This window comes from Stegodyphus dumicola, chromosome 3 (genome assembly GCF_044657685.1).
Source record: "Stegodyphus dumicola isolate Sdum_Otavi_A_Nest chromosome 3, ASM4465768v1".
Classification (NCBI taxonomy): Eukaryota; Metazoa; Arthropoda; class Arachnida; order Araneae; family Eresidae; genus Stegodyphus; species Stegodyphus dumicola.
In genome coordinates this window covers 201,852,244-201,872,733 of record NC_140770.1, presented here as the reverse complement: position 1 = coordinate 201,872,733, position 20,490 = coordinate 201,852,244, and the positions used below count along the sequence as shown (strand labels likewise).

General features: G+C 33.3%; 1 protein-coding gene across 1 annotated transcript in view; it reads right to left on the bottom strand.

Moving 5' to 3' along the window:
* Positions 1 to 431: 431 nt before the first annotated feature.
* The window catches only part of LOC118198640 (uncharacterized), a 34,486-nt gene continuing 14,427 nt past the window's right edge, over positions 432 to 20,490 (bottom strand). The window contains exons 4-7 of the mRNA XM_035370372.2: positions 15,847 to 15,930; positions 13,169 to 13,222; positions 11,071 to 11,524; positions 432 to 688 (exon numbers count right to left, since the gene is read on the bottom strand). Of these exons, the coding sequence (XP_035226263.2) occupies positions 11,081 to 11,524; positions 13,169 to 13,222; positions 15,847 to 15,930 (582 nt within the window). The 3' untranslated portion in view covers positions 432 to 688; positions 11,071 to 11,080. The remainder of the gene's footprint in view (positions 689 to 11,070; positions 11,525 to 13,168; positions 13,223 to 15,846; positions 15,931 to 20,490) is intronic.

The window sequence follows — 20,490 nt, the reverse complement described above, 5'->3', positions numbered from 1 at the left end:
CTTTTAATTTATTGCAAATTTTATGTACTGTACGACAAATATTTATTTTCTCTTGAAAAACTAACACTGATCTCATTTCCTTGCATTGATTTTACGAAAGAATTCCAAATTCTGTCAGATAATAATTTCAATTAATAATTAGAAATTGAAAAAATAATATTGCAAGTATGAATGCGTAATTTATCGGAACAAATAATTTGAAAATTTTTTTATCCTTCAGTTATACTATGTGATTGAATGTTTTTATGTTCTTTAGCTAGTTTCATCTGAAGTTTAAAGAAAATATTTATTTAAAAACTCTGGAATGTAACATGTTTGAAACATTGTTGTACATATTAACATATTTTTAAAAGAAAACGTGATCACATATAATTCATTAAAATTTAAGAGGATTTGTGTATATTTAGTGATTGTGCTTGAAATGTAAAAACTTATTCAATTGAATACATGATTTTATTTACAGAAGATATAAAAAATAAGCTCCATTACAAATACAAGGTAGACAGCTGAGACACGACATAAAGAAAAAATGCCTATTGAATCCTAATGAATGCACACATTGCTTAGCATATAATTAATATATATTAGACATTTGGCATATCAGCAAACCACAAACCACCAGTTCATATGTGAACTAGTACTAATCAAGTACGTATTCATCTGTTTATGGCCATAGCAGGTCGGAAGCCTGAAATAAATCAGGCTACATATTAAATCAAAGCACGCTGATATTATATTATCAAAAATCAATTACTCATCCATAAAAAAAAGTCAAAAGTCAAAACTAAATAATATTATAACACATTTAATACATTTTTATTAAATTTTTAACACATTTTTAAGCATTTTACAATCTATATCTATCATTTACATTTTTCATTTTTAATCATTTACATTTACATTAAATGATAGATTTATATGTAGGATTTATAAGAATAATAATATATTTTACTAACAGTTAGATAATTACAATTTAAGTTAAAGAATTCCTTCAATATTTTACCTTTATATGGGTGTATCTCTTTTTAACAAATAGTCACAAAACAATTTAAAAACTGTCGAAAAGCTGAAGTGTTGTCTCTTACTCAAGTGTTCTAAATTATTTTCTTTCGTGATGAGACAATACTAAATATAATACTACAATAAAATAGGAATAAAATTTCATTGCAGTTATTTTAAAATTATAATTTTGTTTCCATTTTAGTATTTTTTGCTGCTGTTATGGGATGAAGCATTATATTTTAAATATCAGTGCAAAATAAAGTAAGAAAACGATTAGTATAGTATTATTGGTCAATTAATGGAGATATATAATATACTGATAATTATTGTTATTAGTATATATAAAATAATATATGTAATATATTATATTAATATACTGATTATTATTATTACTATAATTACTGATTATTATTATTACTATAATTACTGATTATTACTGATTATGATTTTTATATCTTCCAATAAACTAAACTGAAGTCGTGTACAAAAGTGCGTATCAAAACAAAATTTATGAGACCAAATAATGAAATCAAAGCTGGAGGCTTATATACAGGAATGTTCACTCTGTAAAACCTATGTAAATATTTTACTATTTCAACGTCTAGCTTTCTGTGGACTTATTCGTGATACGTAAGGTGACAACATTCGACACGAAAGGCTAAATTTATGCCATCAATGCTTATCACCAAACTTAGTTCAAAGTATATCGGAAGCACTGCGGTCGATGTTCTACAGTAGAAACTGGAGTCTAAACGCAGTGCCACCTGAAGCTGTAATGAGAATTATAGCTTGAGGAATAAAGCGAAATTCTGAAACCCAAGTGTTGTGTGACTAATCTCACTTGTTTGACACTAATATCAGAACAAGCCCACGAAATTTATTGTGGCAAGGAGTGCAAGATCCTGCGCCTGTCGTTGGTAAGAAACCCGAGCACCATACAGGTGATAGTCCGACTTCTCTCACTGAAACCAAATTTAGAATCCTTACAGAACATATAAAAACAAAAAAAAAATTAAATTTTCTGTCAGGAAAATAACTTCGAACCCTAAATTTAAGGATATTTTTCTAATTGTTAGCATTCTCATATCTCTGGAAAATCCTATTTTGCCAAGAATTTCACGTCAGGAAAGATGTTGTAAGGATCTTAAGTTTTACTAACGTTTATTTTATTTTAAATCTTTACTATCACTTCTTATTTTCTACTTCCGGCCAGAATTATAAGCGTTAAGGATTTTATGCAAAGTTTGTCTGGCGAACGCCAAGTATTTAAGTGTGGCCTTTTTGCCAAGCGAAAGAGAGGAAGCAGTGAGTTCGAAGCAGGCCGCTTACCTTAGAAGTTACGCAGTTGCTATTTGCCTTCCAGGACAGAGGTTTTAATCCTCTTGATAAATTAAACGTATTGTAGTGTTCACAGTCTCTGTGCTACATACGCTTCCTGTTATTATAAGGCCAATCTTCCACGTGTGTTATTCTAAAGTTAAATTAGAGTTTAGTTTTATTTTTATACCTTTTACGTTAGAGCCCGAGTGGAGGGTCATTGTATTCCGAAGTACGGAAGTCATTGTATATAAAGAAAAATAAAGGGTTTTGTATACCCTTCGTCTGTATCCTGTCTACTTACTACAATTAGTGAACATAGCTTTAGTAAGCTCTCTGTTCCTAGTCAGGTCCTTGTATGTTCCCGAAAAAGATTAGAAGAAACATTGAACCTGATAGTGGCGCCCGACGAAGAAGAATAACCATGGCCGAATTTCAAGAAGAACCTGTGCTGCCTGCAGAAACGGCTCAGAATCCAGAAATGCCAGCTGCCGCCCTGGAAGGATTTGGGTACATCGTCCAGACCATGCGCGCTTCGATGAAACCAGAAGCAACATTTAATGGAAACTCACCGGTAACCAGTTTTTTGGAAAAATTGGATGACCACTTCATGCTCTACCCCGTGCACGAGTTTCAAAAAGTTACCTTAGCTACCAGCGCTTTGAGGGGCCAAGCGCTTAACTGGTTCAAATGTATCGGCAGAAGTCTCTTGGGTCAAGCAGGAAGTCCCACCTATACTTACGAAAATTTCAAGACTGCCCTACTAAAAGCCTTCCCTGTTGTAAGGGATCGTGCGAAATTAGAAACGGAACTTTTTAGCATATATCAACAAAGAATCGAAAACCTCTCGAGCTTTATTTTAAGAAAAATTCACGTTTTCAAGCTCTTGTATGGAAACCGTCCGGATCCTGAAATAATTCAAGTGATTTTGCCGAGGTTACTACCCCAAGTGCAAGACTTTATTGAATTGAGAAATCCGACTACACTGGAAAAGTTATTTGAGCTAGCAATCCAGTTTGAAAGTAGAAGAACGGCGGACGTCGAAAGAAGACGCCAGTATCAACAGCGAAACCAATTTGGTACGCCAAGACTACAGCAAACTCAAGCATACGGCTACGGAGAAAAAGCGAATCAGTGGGTAAGGAAACCCGAGCATTCAAAAACAGCCGGCGAACGTCGACAGTTCAATAGCAACCCAGGAAAAAAGTCTCAAGGCCAGGGGAAGAAGAAGGAAAGCACGGAAAGGAAAAATAATTTAAACTAAAACGGATTTCTGCTGACGAGAGGGTGCGGAAATCCGAAGGCCACGAAAACCCCTCTTCCTACAAGATAAATACAGTAATGGTGAAAAATTTGACTCTTCTGAAGATTGAAGTCTTGGTAAATAATATCCCGGCCACCGCACTCCTGGATACCGGCGCGCAGTGTTCCTGTGTGGCAGAAGTCTTTTTTAGAAAGTATTTTCGCAAATACCGCATATATAATCCGGATAATACGACAGTATTAGCGGCGCAAGGAAAAGAATGTAAGTGCGTAGGTAAAGTACCTTTATATATCCGTATCAAGGACGAACAAGTAAAGGTGATGTTTTTTATAGTAAAGAATTTGCAAGCACATTTAATCCTAGGAATAGACTTTCTTTCAGACGCACAAGCTACACTGGATTTTAATGAAGCGTCCCTTAGGCTGACAATGAAACCAGTGCGTGTAGAAAAGGTTGAACCGCCAAGGTTAAATCTTGACCACCTGCCTAATGACGAGCAAGATAGAATCCGACAAGTGGTAAGTGAATTTGCTTCCTTATTTAGTGATATTCCAGGATTTACTCAGGTTACTAACCATAGTATTGACACCGGAGATGCATTGCCGGTTCGTCAAAAACCATACCGGTATGATAAGAATAAGGAAAAAATTGTAGAATGGCATATTACCGATATGCTACGTAAAAAGATCATAACGCCCATCTCAAGTAGTTATGCTAGCCCGGTGGTTTTATGTAAGAAAAATAATGATTATCCTTTGGAGCATCCAAAAAGGTGGAGATTCGCTATTGATTACCGTAAATTAAATTCCATAACGAAATATCCGGTATATCCGTTACCGATCATAGAAGAAATTTTAAGGAACATAAAATCAACCAAATTTATGACGACTTTAGACTTAACGAATGGTTATTTTCAAATAGGGGTCAGGCCTGAGGACGTGCCTAAGACTGCTTTTATAACCAAGTCTGGCACTTATGCATTTTTGGGTATGCCGTTTGGCCTTTCTGGGGCCCCAGCAACATTTCAGCGATGCATGAACATTGTGTTAAGACCTGTTCTTGGAAAGTTCACATTTATCTATTTAGATGATATCATTATTACTAGTGATAATCTCGACCAACATATACAGGATTTAAGACAGGTGTTTTCTTTATTAAATGAGGCCGGTCTAAAAGTTAATGTCGAAAAGTGCAAATTTGCAGAACCTGAATTAAAATATTTAGGTTACAAAATATCGCAAAAAGGGATCGAGACAGATGAATCAAAAATAATCGCTGTACAAAAGTATCCGACTCCAAACACGGCAAAGAAGCTCTCTTCTTTTCTAGGACTTTGTTCATATTATAGGTCCTTTATAAAAGATTTTGCGGCTATCTCTGAGCCATTGTTAAAATTAAAAAGGAAAAAGGCAAGATTCTCGTGGACGGCCGAAGCCAATAGTGCTTTCGAAAAATTAAAACAAGCATTAACGCAAGCCCCTGTGTTGAAATTTCCTGAAAAGGATGAAAATTTAGAAATTTCAGCGGATGCTTCGGATTATGCGGTAGGAGCGGTACTTTCGCAAAATCAGCAGCCCGTGGCATTTTTTAGCCGAACTTTAAATCAAACACAAAGAAACTATTCCGCGACCGAGAGAGAGGCACTTGCAGTTCTGTTAGCAGTGCAAAAGTTCCAAGTCTATTTTGGAAAAGCGCCGATAACAGTATATTCTGATCATGCGGCGGTAACTAGATTGTACTCAGGGAAAAATTTATCCCCAAGGTTAATAAGATGGGCACTCAAGCTGCAAGAATATAATCTGGTAATCAAGCATACCCCCGGAAAGAAAAATATCGTAGCAGATGCCCTATCACGAATTAAATTAGACGAACAGGGTAATACCGTAAAAGTTGCAATGCTTACAGCGTGTACAATAAATTCCCGAGAAACTGTAATAACCGAACTGGGTAAGGATCCTGAGTTTGGAAGTATTTATGAGTATTTGAAGGATCCTGAAAATTTTAGCCACCAAGATATTGTGGCGATAAGAAATAGGGCGGCCCATTACGAACTAATAGATGGTCTATTATTTTATACAAAAACTACGAATTCCAACAACGAATTTCGACCTGTTATCCCAGCTAGTCTTAGATTAAATATCCTGCAAGAGCTCCATGACAGCCCTTTAGCTTCTCATGCTGTATTCGAAAAACTATCCAACGCGTACGCGAGGCAGTCTACTTTCCTGAACTGCAAAAGTTAACAAGGGCGTATGTCCAGTCCTGCCCAACATGTCAAGCCGTTAATTATATTAATTTCCGCCCGGCCGGGTTTCTAAATAGTATTAAATCCGAATTTCCAAATGAAATAATTGGCATCGATTTATTGGGCCCTTTCCCAAAAAGTCAGTTAAATAAAAGTCGCTATCTCCTTGTTATGGTTGATCATCTTAGTAAATGGACCGAAATTGTTCCCTTAAAACGAGCCTCCGCGAAATTAGTTACTGATTCTATTTTAAATAAATATATTTTAAAATACGGAGCGCCCCTAAAAGTTATATCGGATAATGGTCCTCAATTTGTAAGTAATATATTTGAAGACATGTGCCAAAAACTGGGCATACGTCATTTAAAAATGGTCCCGTATCGGCCGCAATCAAATATAGCGGAACGGGTCAACAGAAATATAGTGAAAATTATCCGTAGTTATGTTAAAAATTTTCATAAAAGCTGGGATAACTATGTCAATGAATTTGCTTTCGCCCTTAGGACCGCAAAACATGATACAACGGGCAAAACTCCTGCTGAGTTATTTCTAGGCAGAAAGATTATAACACCGTTAGATAAATTATTTTATGTGCAACAAAGAGCCCCAGAATTTAAAATGGGTGATATAGAAAAACTAATTAAGGAGGCAAAGAAGAATACTGAAGTAGCACAGAGAACACAAAAATTGTATTATGACTTGAAACGACGGGGAGTAACTTATAAAGTAGGGGATGAAGTTTTAAAAATTAAGCATTCACTTTCTTCAGCACCAGAAGATAAAACTGCCAAATTTTTTCCACGATTTGAAGGACCATATGTTATAGAAAAAATAACTCACGCTGTTGTAGTGTTAAAGGCCAGAAATGGTGAAACCTGTTCCGCAAATATTGATCAAATTAAGCCCTACTTCGATCGTAATAAAATGCAAATCTTTTCAGATCTTTTGCAGGATCCGGCACGGCAGACACCGCAGGTACAAGTTCCAGAGGTGGGAAAACGACAAGTACAAGGGCAAGCCAATGAGAGACAGAAGCAAGTGAAAAGAAAATTGCTCCGCGGAAAAATTGAAGGTAAAAAGAAAAAGAAGTCGTTCCACCGTCCAGAAAACAGAGTTCACGAACACCCCCAGAATGAAGAAGGGAGAAGGACGACGTATGTGAAGAGGACCAGGAGAAAGGACGGCAACTATAACCCAGCTTTAAAACGGAAGATCGACTCATCCGACAGAACTCTCCGCAGCAAAAGTCGCCGAACTGCGGAAGGGCCATCAGCGGCGGAGGAAAAAGTACAAGAAAAATTTGAACGGCCAACAACGAGGTCCAAGCAGGATCACGACAGAAGTTTCCCGGTTCCGCCAAGACCAGCTGCCTTCAAACGGCCAAGACCACAAGCAGAGGGGAAAAGGAAGGTGTTCAAGGGTGGCCGTACTGGTGAAAAACGGAAGCTTCCAGAGGAAAGCACTGAAGGGCGAGCCCGTACAAGAAGGAGGATGAACCAGGCTACGGTCTGCAGTACCTTTAAAGACTGGGCCCAGAAAAGGATGTCCGAATATTACAAAGATAAGTAAAATTTTATGTTACTTTGCAAACTTAAGTTAATCTTTCATTCTTACTGCAAGTGGCAGATTTCAAGAAGTTTTACCTCATGCGAGGTCTACCTTTATCGCCAAAAGGGCGAGAAATGAGTTGTGACCGATTTTCTTATTATGTTTTTCAATTACTCGCGCGTAAAACTAAAGTTGATGTATAATAGCGTTGTGTAAAAACTTAAATATTGTAAAAAGTTATTGTATAAATTTTATTTAAAACATTCTAGCAAGAGAGAAGTTTTAGTCTGAAAGACTTTTTGAAATGTATTATTTCAATGTAGAAAGAATTGGCACTTGCTTTGAAAAGAATAGAAGTTAACAATGTACTACTAATGTATGTTTTCAAATCTGTAAAATTAACGGCATGTTGATATGTTCTTATATACATGTGAACTGTTATTTTAAATGTTAAGAAATACCGTGATATGGTAAAAGTGAAAGTAATGTTAAAAATTTGTTATTCGTGTGACTGTAAAGATTAAATCATGGCGAATTTGTGGTAAAGGTTGAATGATGTAGTTAGGCTCTCTGACGCTACACTTTAGAGTTAGCCACTTTTAGAATAGTACCTCAGGGTTTAGAGTTGAAAGTAGGGTGTGTTAAGAGGTCTCGTTATGTTGAATTTTAACACGTTAGTGTTTTGATTGTAGGAGGAAGTGTGGCACACGTAGACAGAAACACATTCGTGTTTGGTGTTCTTTTACAACACATGTCAGAGAGCACGGGGAGAGATAATTAAAATAGTCATGAATGAAATAAGAATGTTAAGAGAAGTATATTCTATATGTTATTTGCAATGTCATTCTGTAACATTTCATTAAACTAGTTTTCCTTCCAGATCTCTGGAAGGAACCAGAATTGAATAAAGCTCCTGTTTAGATGCAGTACAGATGAAAAAAAAAGATTGTTGTAGATCCTGGGAGCTGCTATTGTAACAAATTTCTTTCTTTTAAATTTTCTAGTTTCTAACGAAGTTATGATTGTAAAAGGTTGGCCTCGCGTTATATTTTAGAGCTAAAAGTTTTCAACAAGGTCGTTTTAGACCTCAGTTTCAAACTAATTAACTCTGGCGGGAAGTATGTAAGGATCTTAAGTTTTACTAACGTTTATTTTATTTTAAATCTTTACTATCACTTCTTATTTTCTACTTCCGGCCAGAATTATAAGCGTTAAGGATTTTATGCAAAGTTTGTCTGGCGAACGCCAAGTATTTAAGTGTGGCCTTTTTGCCAAGCGAAAGAGAGGAAGCAGTGAGTTCGAAGCAGGCCGCTTACCTTAGAAGTTACGCAGTTGCTATTTGCCTTCCAGGACAGAGGTTTTAATCCTCTTGATAAATTAAACGTATTGTAGTGTTGACAGTCTCTGTGCTACATACGCTTCCTGTTATTATAAGGCCAATCTTCTACGTGTGTTATTCTAAAGTTAAATTAGAGTTTAGTTTTATTTTTATACCTTTTACGTTAGAGCCCGAGTGGAGGGTCATTGTATTCCGAAGTACGGAAGTCATTGTATATAAAGAAAAATAAAGGGTTTTGTATACCCTTCGTCTGTATCCTGTCTACTTACTACAATTAGTGAACATAGCTTTAGTAAGCTCTCTGTTCCTAGTCAGGTCCTTGTATGTTCCCGAAAAAGATTAGAAGAAACATTGAACCTGATAATGTCATATTTATAAAATAATAATCCGTGTAATATAAAGTATAAAAGGTACTCAAAATTTGCATTCACTTCAAGCTTTTTGAAAACAATTCATAACTTTTGTTTCAATTACTTACAATTAGTAAAAACCATCATTTTAATGGCCAATAGTGGTCATTTTAGTGCATACCAAAATGATGGGTATTACTTTCAAACAGCTATTCTTAATTTTTACAACACTTTTTTAAACAAAATGAGACTTAAAAATAAAGTTAATATGCAAATTAAATTATCGGAATTTTGAAAAGACTTTCGTAAATGTTTTTGCGCCGAAAAGTCTTTTGCTTTAGTTCTAACTTATTCCACAGAAAAATATAAAATAAGAAGTTAAGATTCTATTCATGATATATTTATACAATGGAAATTTAAATAAAACGTAACTTGATAATTAATTAATTGAAGTAGCAAAAAATGATTCGGTTTATAAAGCGTATTTTAATAAACATGTTTTTCTTATATTAAAAATATGCTCTTTCTACTACTATTTCGTCTACCTCTCGAGAATATGTAAATTAGAAGACATTTAGAAAAAAAAAATTCTAAATTTCAAGGAGGAGAAAGACCCTTTCTTTGCATCCGAGATAGGGGTAATCCCCCGAGTTGTTGAATTTGCTTTTTGTCTTCAATAATAAGAAAATAATTCCTAAAAGTTACCGAAACACTAAGACAGAATTTAAACTTATGTACTGCAAAAATTGAATTTAGTATTGTTTCTTATTTCTGCGAAAAGCGGAAATCAGTTTGTATTCGTTCGTTTTAGTTTCTTTCGTCAAATGGAGGCACAATAAATTTCAATTACCTTTATTTCTATTGTATTTATTTAGCATTCTCATTTTTTAGTGAAAGTGGGAAAGAAAATTAATCTTTCAGGCTAAAAAGTTACACTATTTCTAGGCGAGAAAGTTTAATTTTGCCTTAGATATTTTAATCGTAAACATTTCTAATGCGTTCTTTTAATAATAATGCAATTTCAAGAAAGCATCGAAATGTTATGCCAAATTGTTTGTTTTAAACGTTGTTTAGGTATCCGTTACTAAATCATATACGGATTTTCTCGCTGTTTATATGGCGTAAACGTAATATAATATGAGAAATATAAGAAAAGTGCATTCTTTATTCATCACATTCTTTATATACTTTAAATATCAACACGTGCTGCATATATTACATTTTGGGAACTTTTATAGCTAACCATACATGTACTTGCTTCATTGCATATATAAAGCTTACGAAATATGTTAATGAAATCGCCGCAATACTTTTGCATTTTTGCACTTGTAGCTTGGGAAAGCTTATGTATTATTTCGAAATGCCTGTATTATTTATCTGATCAAGTAAAATCATACTGGTGTCTACCGTACTGAAAATATTGAAAATGTTTATATAAAGCTTCAGAAATATGTTAATTAAATCGCTGCAATACTTTTGCATTTTTGCACGTGTAGCTTGGGAAAACTTATGTATTATTTCGAAATGCCTGTATTATTTATCTTATCAAGTAAAATCATACTGGTGTCTACCTTACTGAAAATATTGAAAACGTTTATCAACTTTTTCTTCTAAAGAGCAGCAGGATTTGACAACAATTCGCAGTTTGTCCGCAGCCCTTTTGAGATGGTATGACTTAATGAGAAGACTATTTTCTATAGAAGGGTAGCAAAGTCAAATTTATACGCAATTGATTTAAACTTCCAGTTATGAACTCTTTTCCTTATAATAATAGTAAGATATATTCTAAATGGCCCTACTGGAGCATAAGTTCAACTCCAATAATAATTATTTAATAATTCTAAATGCATGTAGTAATACACATAAAAGCACATGGCACATAGTCCACTGCACACAATTTAGTTATTATGTATAACAGATTATATCTTAAATTATAAATTTAAAGGAGCTAATTACACAGGCCCCATAGTTCCTTTAAGTAAACTTATTTAAAATATTTTCTTACCGTAATATATTTAATGCCAGAGACCATGTCCTCCATAACCATAGCCACCATGTCCAGCCCAACCAAGACCATATCCATGTCCTGCATATCCACCATCATAACCTGCACCATATCCATGACCACCATATCCACCACCGTAACCGTGTCCTCCATATCCGCCGGCTCCATGTCCACCATAAACTCCATGTGCTCCAAAATAAGGATGTGCCGATGAGATCATCTTCACAGCTGCTGGATCCTGTTTAGCAGTGCCAGGTTCATTAGTCTTGACCTGTGCTCTAAATCCACCATGGTCAGCTACGTAGTCTACTTGACGATGTACACCTCTGTCATCTGTAAATCCATAACTACCCTTCACTGCATGCCCGCCGTCACCACTTTCATGGCGATGTTGCTCTCCATGATGGTCTTTCACAGAGTAGCCAAAAGAATACGGTTGAGGAGCATGATGGTGCTGAAATTTGAATTGTGATATGATCAAATTTTAAAAGAAAAACTGAAAGCCCTAGAAGTGTGAAACTGAGAAAGCGATAATAATTGATACATGACTGTCAATAGTTTTTTTTGAGCAGATAATGTTAAAAGCAATGCCCTCTTGATTAATGTATGCCTTATATTAATATCTTCTAATTCTACGTAGGAATCCTGAATGAACATCAAGGTTGTTTTACGGATTTATTTGTTTTTCAATGTTATCTATGGAATTATGCAGTCAACTGGTTAATTGGTTTTTCTTGATAAATTCAATACTAGTTGGATGTAATTTAGTTTTAAAATAATATTAAATTTATGCTGTAATATTTTCAAGTGTCAAATAGGCAGTATTTTATGTTTTGGTACGTCAATTAAAGCATTTACTCAAATTTAAACAGGCTAATCTTTGGAATATGGTAACAGGTACGTAGTTTGGTGACATTTTGGTAAGGCGATAAAGGTTACTAGCTAGGACTTGAGCAGTGTACATGGATAAAGTCAAGAGTGTGCGCAATGCCATTTTTGTGCAATTCTGGGATTTTTTTTTTAAGTGAAAATAGGTCGACGTGTACATGGATACCGTGTATGTGCAATTCTTAAAAACGCGGCAAGCAGTGGGCGATTCTGCACTTTCTCCCAATTTCGCACCTAATCTTCGTCATGATTAAGCACTTTTGTTCCATAAAAGTTCTAGCATAAGTGTAATTCGGCTAGCAGATTGTCGGAAAAAAAAATGTTGATTTTAAAAAGAAAAAAAAATGTCTTTACTTCGTAAAAAAAAAAAAAAAAAAAAAAAAAAAATGCTGTCCAAAAAAAAAAAAAAAAAAAAAAAAAAAAAAAAAAAAAAACTAGCAGCTTGCTGTAGCAGGGTTGGTCACCAAATTTTCGCCAAAAAATCGCCAAGTTACCATAATCCGAAGATTAACCTTAAAACAACATTTAATGCTGTAAATCAGAAGTAAATCATAATATTATCTACAATCTGTTGTCTCAGTGGATCAAGAGGACATTAACACTTCTTTTCAGTTAATTTCGACAATATTACTGTTTTGATTAGAGAATCTCAAAATATATTTCAAAATTCTATGCACAATTTTGATCGAATTTATGCTCTTCGAGTGATAAAGGAGATATGCTACAAAATTTAAATATTAAATCATGTCTACAAACTGCAAATATGAAAATTTGTTAAAATTTGTAAAGATGTCTCGTAATTTAAATTTTTTCCATTCTTGAGGTTCGGTTGAAATGATAAAACTTTCCTGTCATTCTCTGAAAGAAATAATATACCTAGAAGCAAACTAATCCATGTTGTTATATTACTGTACTTTATCAATAAAGAAAATCTTCTGATTTTACAGTTTATGATATCTTTTAAAAATTATTATTAATTAAATTACTTTTATTTATTTGCATGATTATGCTACATGAAATTTGAAATATTGACAGAGCTTACAGGGATTTTAATACATTTCAGGTTTCTCTTAACATAGTTCTTAATTAGAGGAGCATTCAGTATTTCTATTTACATCTGTTTATGTTTTAATAAGTGGACAACTTTTAAAGTAATTATCGCCATATGTGTTTACAATTATTATATACCTCCATCTAATATAAAACTTACTCCTATGTATCCATCAGCTAGAACTCCACAAACAATAGCACAGAGGATGGCGAGCTGCAATAAAAAAAGTAAGTTTTATTACACATTAATCATTAATAACCCAAAAATGTTACTGTGCAATATGATTTTCTGTGTATATTTTTGGACTTCATAGTTGGGAGTGGGATCTATTATATAGTGACCCTCGAAATCTGAAATTTACATTAAAAGTTTATGGTTCAAAATTTTCAAAAGTGATTATATTACTGGAAAGCGCATGTTCATTGTGCAAATAATTAGATAGTTATCAAGAAATTTCAAATTATTAGATTTTGTAGTTTCGATATTCTTGATTTCAAACGAGAATTTTATGCTGCAGAACTTTCCGTTGTTAGTATATTCTTATATCTTTTACGCTGAACTGTCTAGTAATTACTGGAGACTCACTTCTAGTTCAAACCCTAGGATATGAGTTGAACTTCCGTTTAAGACTTGGTTGTTTATGTGTGCCAATTCCGTCTTTTGTGAGCAAAGTTCTCATTGATGAGAGAGCTAAATGATCGATAGGTTTGATCGCTCTGGACAATGGCTTAAGAAGGAAGAGGACGAAAAAGAAAAATTTGAAAAAAGTATTCATGTGACCCCCTGCAAAATTTCATATTGCTTCTTCTTATGAGCTTTGGGAGTTTTTGAAAAGATGCTGAAACTGATTATAATGTGTAAGTTATCAGTACAATATCATAATTTCAAATATTAAGCCTTTCATATAATACACGAAAATTTTAATAGTTATCTGAATTTAGTACTGCAAAAAATAGAAATATCCTAATATTTTACTCTTGAATTAAAAATTAATAAAGACTAAACGGCAAAGTACTCAAATGCAAGAAAATTATGCATCAATTTTCTTAACAGCATAAATTAAAATTCTTCTAGGTGAGCAGTATTTTATACCAATGACGTTCTGTTCATTATTTTTTGTTATTCATTGCGAAACACGGTGGGTAAAGTTAGAAAATTTTAAGCATGATTGATATCCACGCTACGTGAGAAAAAAGAAAATAAGACCATCCATAGGATCTCATTTCTGATGTATTTCTTAAAATATATTTTCTTTAATTTAATTGCAGTCGTTTATAAAACATACTTGACAGCATACTTGTCAATCGTAAATTTGACGATTTATACTGCTTTTGTTGCTAATCCCCCATCTAGACTGGTCTCATGAATAGTTCAGATGATGCACGTTTCTTTTATTCATAGGCCTTGAAGACAGTTAGCGAGATTACAATTTTGTCCAATTCCATCATTTATTAGACCGAAAACTTCCCCAGAGATATATTCTTATATCGCATTTGTTTTGCTTAAGTCCAGTTTCTCTACAGAACGTTAGAGCCAATAAATTTTAAGATTTATAATTTTGTAAACACGGTATTGTCCGAAATAGTTGTAACTTATCCGGAGATTGAACCCGAGCTCATCGATGTAGTAGCTAAATGCTTGATTGCTTTATTATATCGATTGAAAGACACACACAACTTTTACATAGCGACTGTTAATTTATAAAGTAAATACTGGATTTCAGAATTTACCTCCTCATTAACCTCATTCATTTTATTTAACAATATGCGATTTAAGTTTTCTTCGAGCCATTTCACATTTTCTGCACATCTCAAAAAGTAACAGCAGCAGACAAACAAACAAAGAAATTGCATAATATGGCTTTATTTATCCGAACTGCTGGTGGGAGTTGAAGCCATTTCGGGTAATTCCTGTACTGGTTCACTTTCATGGAAAATTAGAAAAGGATCAAATTTCTGGAAGTTATTCTGCACAACAACTTTACTTTTAAATCTATTTTGGGTAAAATAAATTTCAGAATTCCTTTCTCAAATACTTCACTTGGATTTAAAAGGCATGCAAGAAATATTAATCAGCTATAGTTAAAAGAAGTAGTTTTTTTTTAAATTATCATTTTAACCCAAGTCTGTATCCCACAGATAAAATAAGAAAACGAAAGATGAGAATTAATATCACAGTAGTTTAATAGCAAATGCATTTACAAAAGAAAGGCAATTTAATAATCTGAAATTTTAAAAAAAGAGTATCATACTTTCCCACGTTTAACTGTCAAGTTTCTAATATCGGTAATTCTTTTTCGTAGTATCATTAGTATTACAGGTCTGAAGAAAGTCTTCACAGAATCCCCAAAATCACATAAGGACGGACAGTAAAATTTTTAATTGTAATTTCTTGAAATCTTTGCTGTTCCACTTACGGTTTTTTAATTTCACTCCTTTTCAGTGCTTCCAGCGTTAAGCAACCTCCACTGGATGTGTGTCTTTTCAAAATCTTTTGAACAGGGATTTTAGAGTTCATTTACTTGTATATAATGTACACAGATAAGTTACTGACTTTAAAAAATATGCATTTCTAAAAGCTGATGCAGTGCCGAAAAGAACGTTTAAGTATAGTAAAAACGTTGATTTAAAAGTAGCTGGAATTAACAGTGAAAAAAAACGTTAATTTGAAAACATCTGGAGATGACTTTAGTTGTTTATTTACTGATTCATTATTTTATTCTCCCCGTTTCGGTTAAGACGGATTTCGGTTAAGCGAATTTTTCTTAAAAAGATTTTTTCGTAATATTAAGATCAGAATCTAAGAGAAAATTCTTGAATTTTGCAAAGAAATCTTACCTTGCTGAACATTTTGAAAATGATCCTTTTACTAGTGCAGAAGGCGAATAAGATATTTTTGATGGATAACTGCGTAGCGTACGCCTTTTATATACACTGTGGTGACGTATCTTTATTTGGCTAAATTGCAGCAAATACTATTTCAAGCAAAAACTAAAACTAACATAAAAAAGGTCACATATAATAATAATAACATTCTTAACACGAACGAAACTTGTCAATGAAGTTGCAGAAATTCCAGGAAGACGAAAAAAAAAAAAGATAAAGCATTGTATATCTCGAAACAGTATTTTATTTTTGTTAGATATGTTCGACTTAAATTTTAATCATTACGTGTCTTTGGACAGAAATATGTGTCAAAAAAAGCCAAGTTTAAGGTCGAATAGGTTTGGGTGTAACACCAAGAGCCTAATTTGCGCCAATGAAATTTCAAAAAAAGAAATGAAAGTTACCCAAGCATACAGGAAAGGGGGCATTTCTTGAAGTTGTTTCATATCGGAATCAATTACAAATGAATAGAGTTATGATTGGTAAAGCAATGATGAAAAAAAAATCGAGTTTTCACTTTTTTTGCTAATAATCGTTACAAAATACTCACTTTCTAAATTCTTCGAGGAAAATAAAACAGAAGCAATTGTTCGAAACGGATCATTTCTATTTTTGCTTTTTCGGGTTACGTATTTTGAAACCCTTCGGATTATGAGGAGCATTGTTTTAGTTGATTGTATTGTAGGACTTTCGAAAAGATAAAAAAGTACTTTGAATATATCTTATGAAGTAAAAAATTCCATTTGTTATAAAAGAAGCAATTCAGTGCTAGTTCAGTTTTCCACGACAAATTTCAACTAAAGCTTTCTCTTATGAAATTCGTTGTTATAAAATGTTAACTGAGCGTTTAACAAGTTAATTTAGCCATCGGAGAAGTAATTTCTATCATATTCTGACTGAAATAACGACTTAATATTCTATTTGAAATATGACTTGACTAATTTAAAGAATTGTAAGTTTTCAAAAGTATAGCAAAACGACATTTTTCCATAGGAGGTCCTTAAATATTACTGTCTGTTTTCGAACCACTGGTAATTTTGCTGAAGATTTCTCACCGAAAAATTCCCCATCATTTTTATTTTGGAAACAAAATTCAAATGGCAGCTGCTATTTAATCTTTAAAAGGTAGTCAATTAGTTAGCGATAGGCTATTTATAATTTTATTAATGTATTGTTAAATAATCATAATTTTTATTAATGTATTGTTTTATTAATTGTAGCTGAAAAAAAAAACAAAGAGAGTTGAAACACTTCGGTGTGATCATGTTCTTTAAAATCTAAACTTAAATAATGAATATTTTGAAAGGTTTGAAAAATCCAATGCTCTGAAAGTGGGGTGGGCATGATCTGAAGAAAAATTACACTATACTAATTAAGATACAATAACGCGCCGAACAAATATTAATTTAGAAGTCAAATAACAAAAATCAGCGTTATATTTTCAAATTTGTTTTTCGTGCTCTTCAAGTTTGCTCCTCCAAACTATCCCTTGATAAAGAACTAAATTATTTAAAAGCAATAGCTATTGACAGGGGCTTTTCATCCAACATTATTAATCAAGCAGTTAAAAAATTCTCATCTCAACACACCAAAAGGCACACTCTTGTTTTAGGAGATTATAAAAATTCTGTTGTCATTCCCTTCTTTCCATCAATTAGATATAAAATATAATATCAATTAGAAATTTAACTTTTCGGTCTCCCATCAATAAAATTCCGAGTTCCACACTTAAAGACCCCACTCCGGATATGAATTCCTGGGGTATTTACAGGATTCCTTGCCAGTGTGGTTTAATTTACATTGGCCAAACTAAGAGAGCCTTAAAATTTCGCGTCAAGGAACATGAGGCATATGTTAGAAAAACGAAAACACAGAAGTCTTCCGTTGCCCAACATTATTGGTCCGAAAATCACACTTTCAATTTTTCTGCTGCCAAAATTATTCAAAAAAACATCTTCCATTGGTGAACTGTATTTTCTAGAGGCATTTCACATTCAAAAAAATCTTTCTGTTCTAGTTAACGACCCTAATTCCAATCCATCTTTGCCTTCAGCCTTTAAAGAAATTATGTTTTAGTTCTGGTTTCATCAACAGATGGCGCCAGTAGCTTATATCCTGTCGAGGCTTTCTTATCGTATGATTATATCTTATCTCTTTCATTTGTGCTTTTGCAGCTGAAGATGATGGTTCAGTAAAACCATTGAAACTAGTCCTGTGAAATTTGAAAATATAACGCTGATTTTTGTTGTTTGACTTCTAAATTAATATACTACACTAGTTTTTTGTGTTTACAAGCGTAGCGAACAAACGTTTGAGCATGGAACCAGAATAAACTATTGAACACGGACTAATTATAGTTATTCTTTTTAAAGCGTATCTCTATATGCATCTCCCGGGTTTTAGTTTGTAAGATTTATACTAAGTTTTTAACAGTTAAAGCTCCTTTCCTATCTCTCCTAATTTAAGCTTACAATTTCCTACCAGAATGTGTTTTTAGAATCGCGTTTAATGAAAATGAGTAAGAGTAGTATTAAGTCCACTGACTTCGAGAGAGAACAACAGAGCTTCTGACTAACACGCGTTTGCCTTTTGGCGACGTCTCTCTAAGCTGTTACTAGCTGTTATAGCTCTTCGCTATCTAATTCGATATTTAGGGGCCAACTAGTTGGATTTATGTTAGCTTCGTCTACATCTCTTTAGTTAAGCATTAGTTAAGTTCTTATTTCTTTCATTTTTGAGTTAAGCGCAAGTGGCGGCTTTGCTGTACGCCCTGATAAAGGGACCGACTGTTATTCATTATTTTGAGCAATAAAGGGTAAAATAATTAACCCTTCTTTGAGCTTTACGTTTCTATTACTGCACTTAAGCGATTATTCGCTTAGCTGTTCGCTAGGTTCCTCCAGTTAGGAGATAGAAGGGAGGAACGCCACAAGTTCTCAAAACGGTATCATTTCATCATAAAAAAATTGAGTAGCCAGCATTTAACCTCTTGTCAATTTGTTTTAAATAGCAATGGGTTTAAAAAAAAATCAGTTCCGGTTAATCGTTTATAAAAATCAAATTTGTTGTTCCAATAAATAGAAAGGTTTGCTATGCAGAATTTTGAATTGCATTTTATCGGGTACGCCTCGCCAGGTAAAAAACTTATTTTTTAAATTTACAACAACATGTTTAAATGTTTGCCCCATAATTTTTTGTTATTGAAAATTGTGTTTTATGTTGCAGTTAAGCAGCTATTTAATCGGATTTTAATTAAAGAAAAATAAGTTTTTATATTTAAAATAAATACTTTAAAACGAGTATGATAACTACATTTTTTTTTATATTATTACTATAGAATTATCAAATCTATCCCGTCATATGATATTATCATGACTCCCGGTGCAAGCGCCGAAGATACGTATCTTATGCGCCAGAGATTTCTTTCGCTGTGTAGATGGATTGGCGTAGGCGCCGCGTAATAAATAAAAATAAAACCCCAAAACTGAATTTTGAAAAATTTACGGTAATTATGAATAAAAAGCAAAAAAAAAAAATTTCATGCATATAAAATATTCAAGGCTTGGTTTTTAGATCAAGATATCCCTTTATAGGTCTTCTTTAAAAGAACTAATTTCTCTATACATAATTTTTTATTATCAATATGTTTTAAGTCTCCAGCTAAGCGCTAAGGAACCTTCTCTTCTCCTCCACGCTACCGGCCTTCCAATTTTTCCTTTTTTCCCCGTGATAAAACCCCTACCCTTTACATTATTCTTAAAGATACGGCATCGTATTTATACAATATACTTACATCAACTATCTCAGACTCCTATTGCATGCAGCCAAAAGCACTAGCGATTCTCTGTACTTACTTTTTATTTTTCAAATTTAAAGGATGTTTATTTTATTTGTAAATTTAAAGATTCACGACCCTACAATAGTTTTCCTCTATGGGCGTCAGAGCAAAGTCATATTGAATAAAATATTCTTAATCAATGATTTATTCAAATGATTATGTCTTATTTCCTTAGTTTTGCCTTTTTTACTTCCTTGTACGAAGTAAAAAGGAAGTATTGTAATCACGAAAAGTTTCAGCCATCATACTTCAAAGAAAATATCCATTTTGACCGCCATCGAATGCAATTTAACGATGTTTTTCCGTGACATCAGTACGTAAAGACAAAATAAAAGATTATTCCCCCCCCTCCCCAAAATTACAAAACTGTTTAAAATGAATTCTGAAGAGAATTTTTCGCGACGTTTGTACGTACGTACGTATCTCGCATAACTCAAAAATGAGTTTCCTCAGAACGTTGAAATTTTGTATATAGGATTGCTATATCATGTATTTTGGTTGCAGCACCAAACGTATATAAATATATGTATATACGTATATATCCCCACTCTGTTACCCGGCTCAGCGATCTCGGTTTCTTTACTCTTATATGTTTGCAAGTTGTGAATTTTTTTGCTTTAAAAATGATAGAATTATGCTGTTCTTATCTCCCGGTTAAAGTTTTTATTCCTTTAGTAAATCTGTATGCAATATTTGTGGCGTTATAAACAATTTAAAAGATGTTTAAGTGCAGCCAAGCCTAATTATTTTTGCGATGG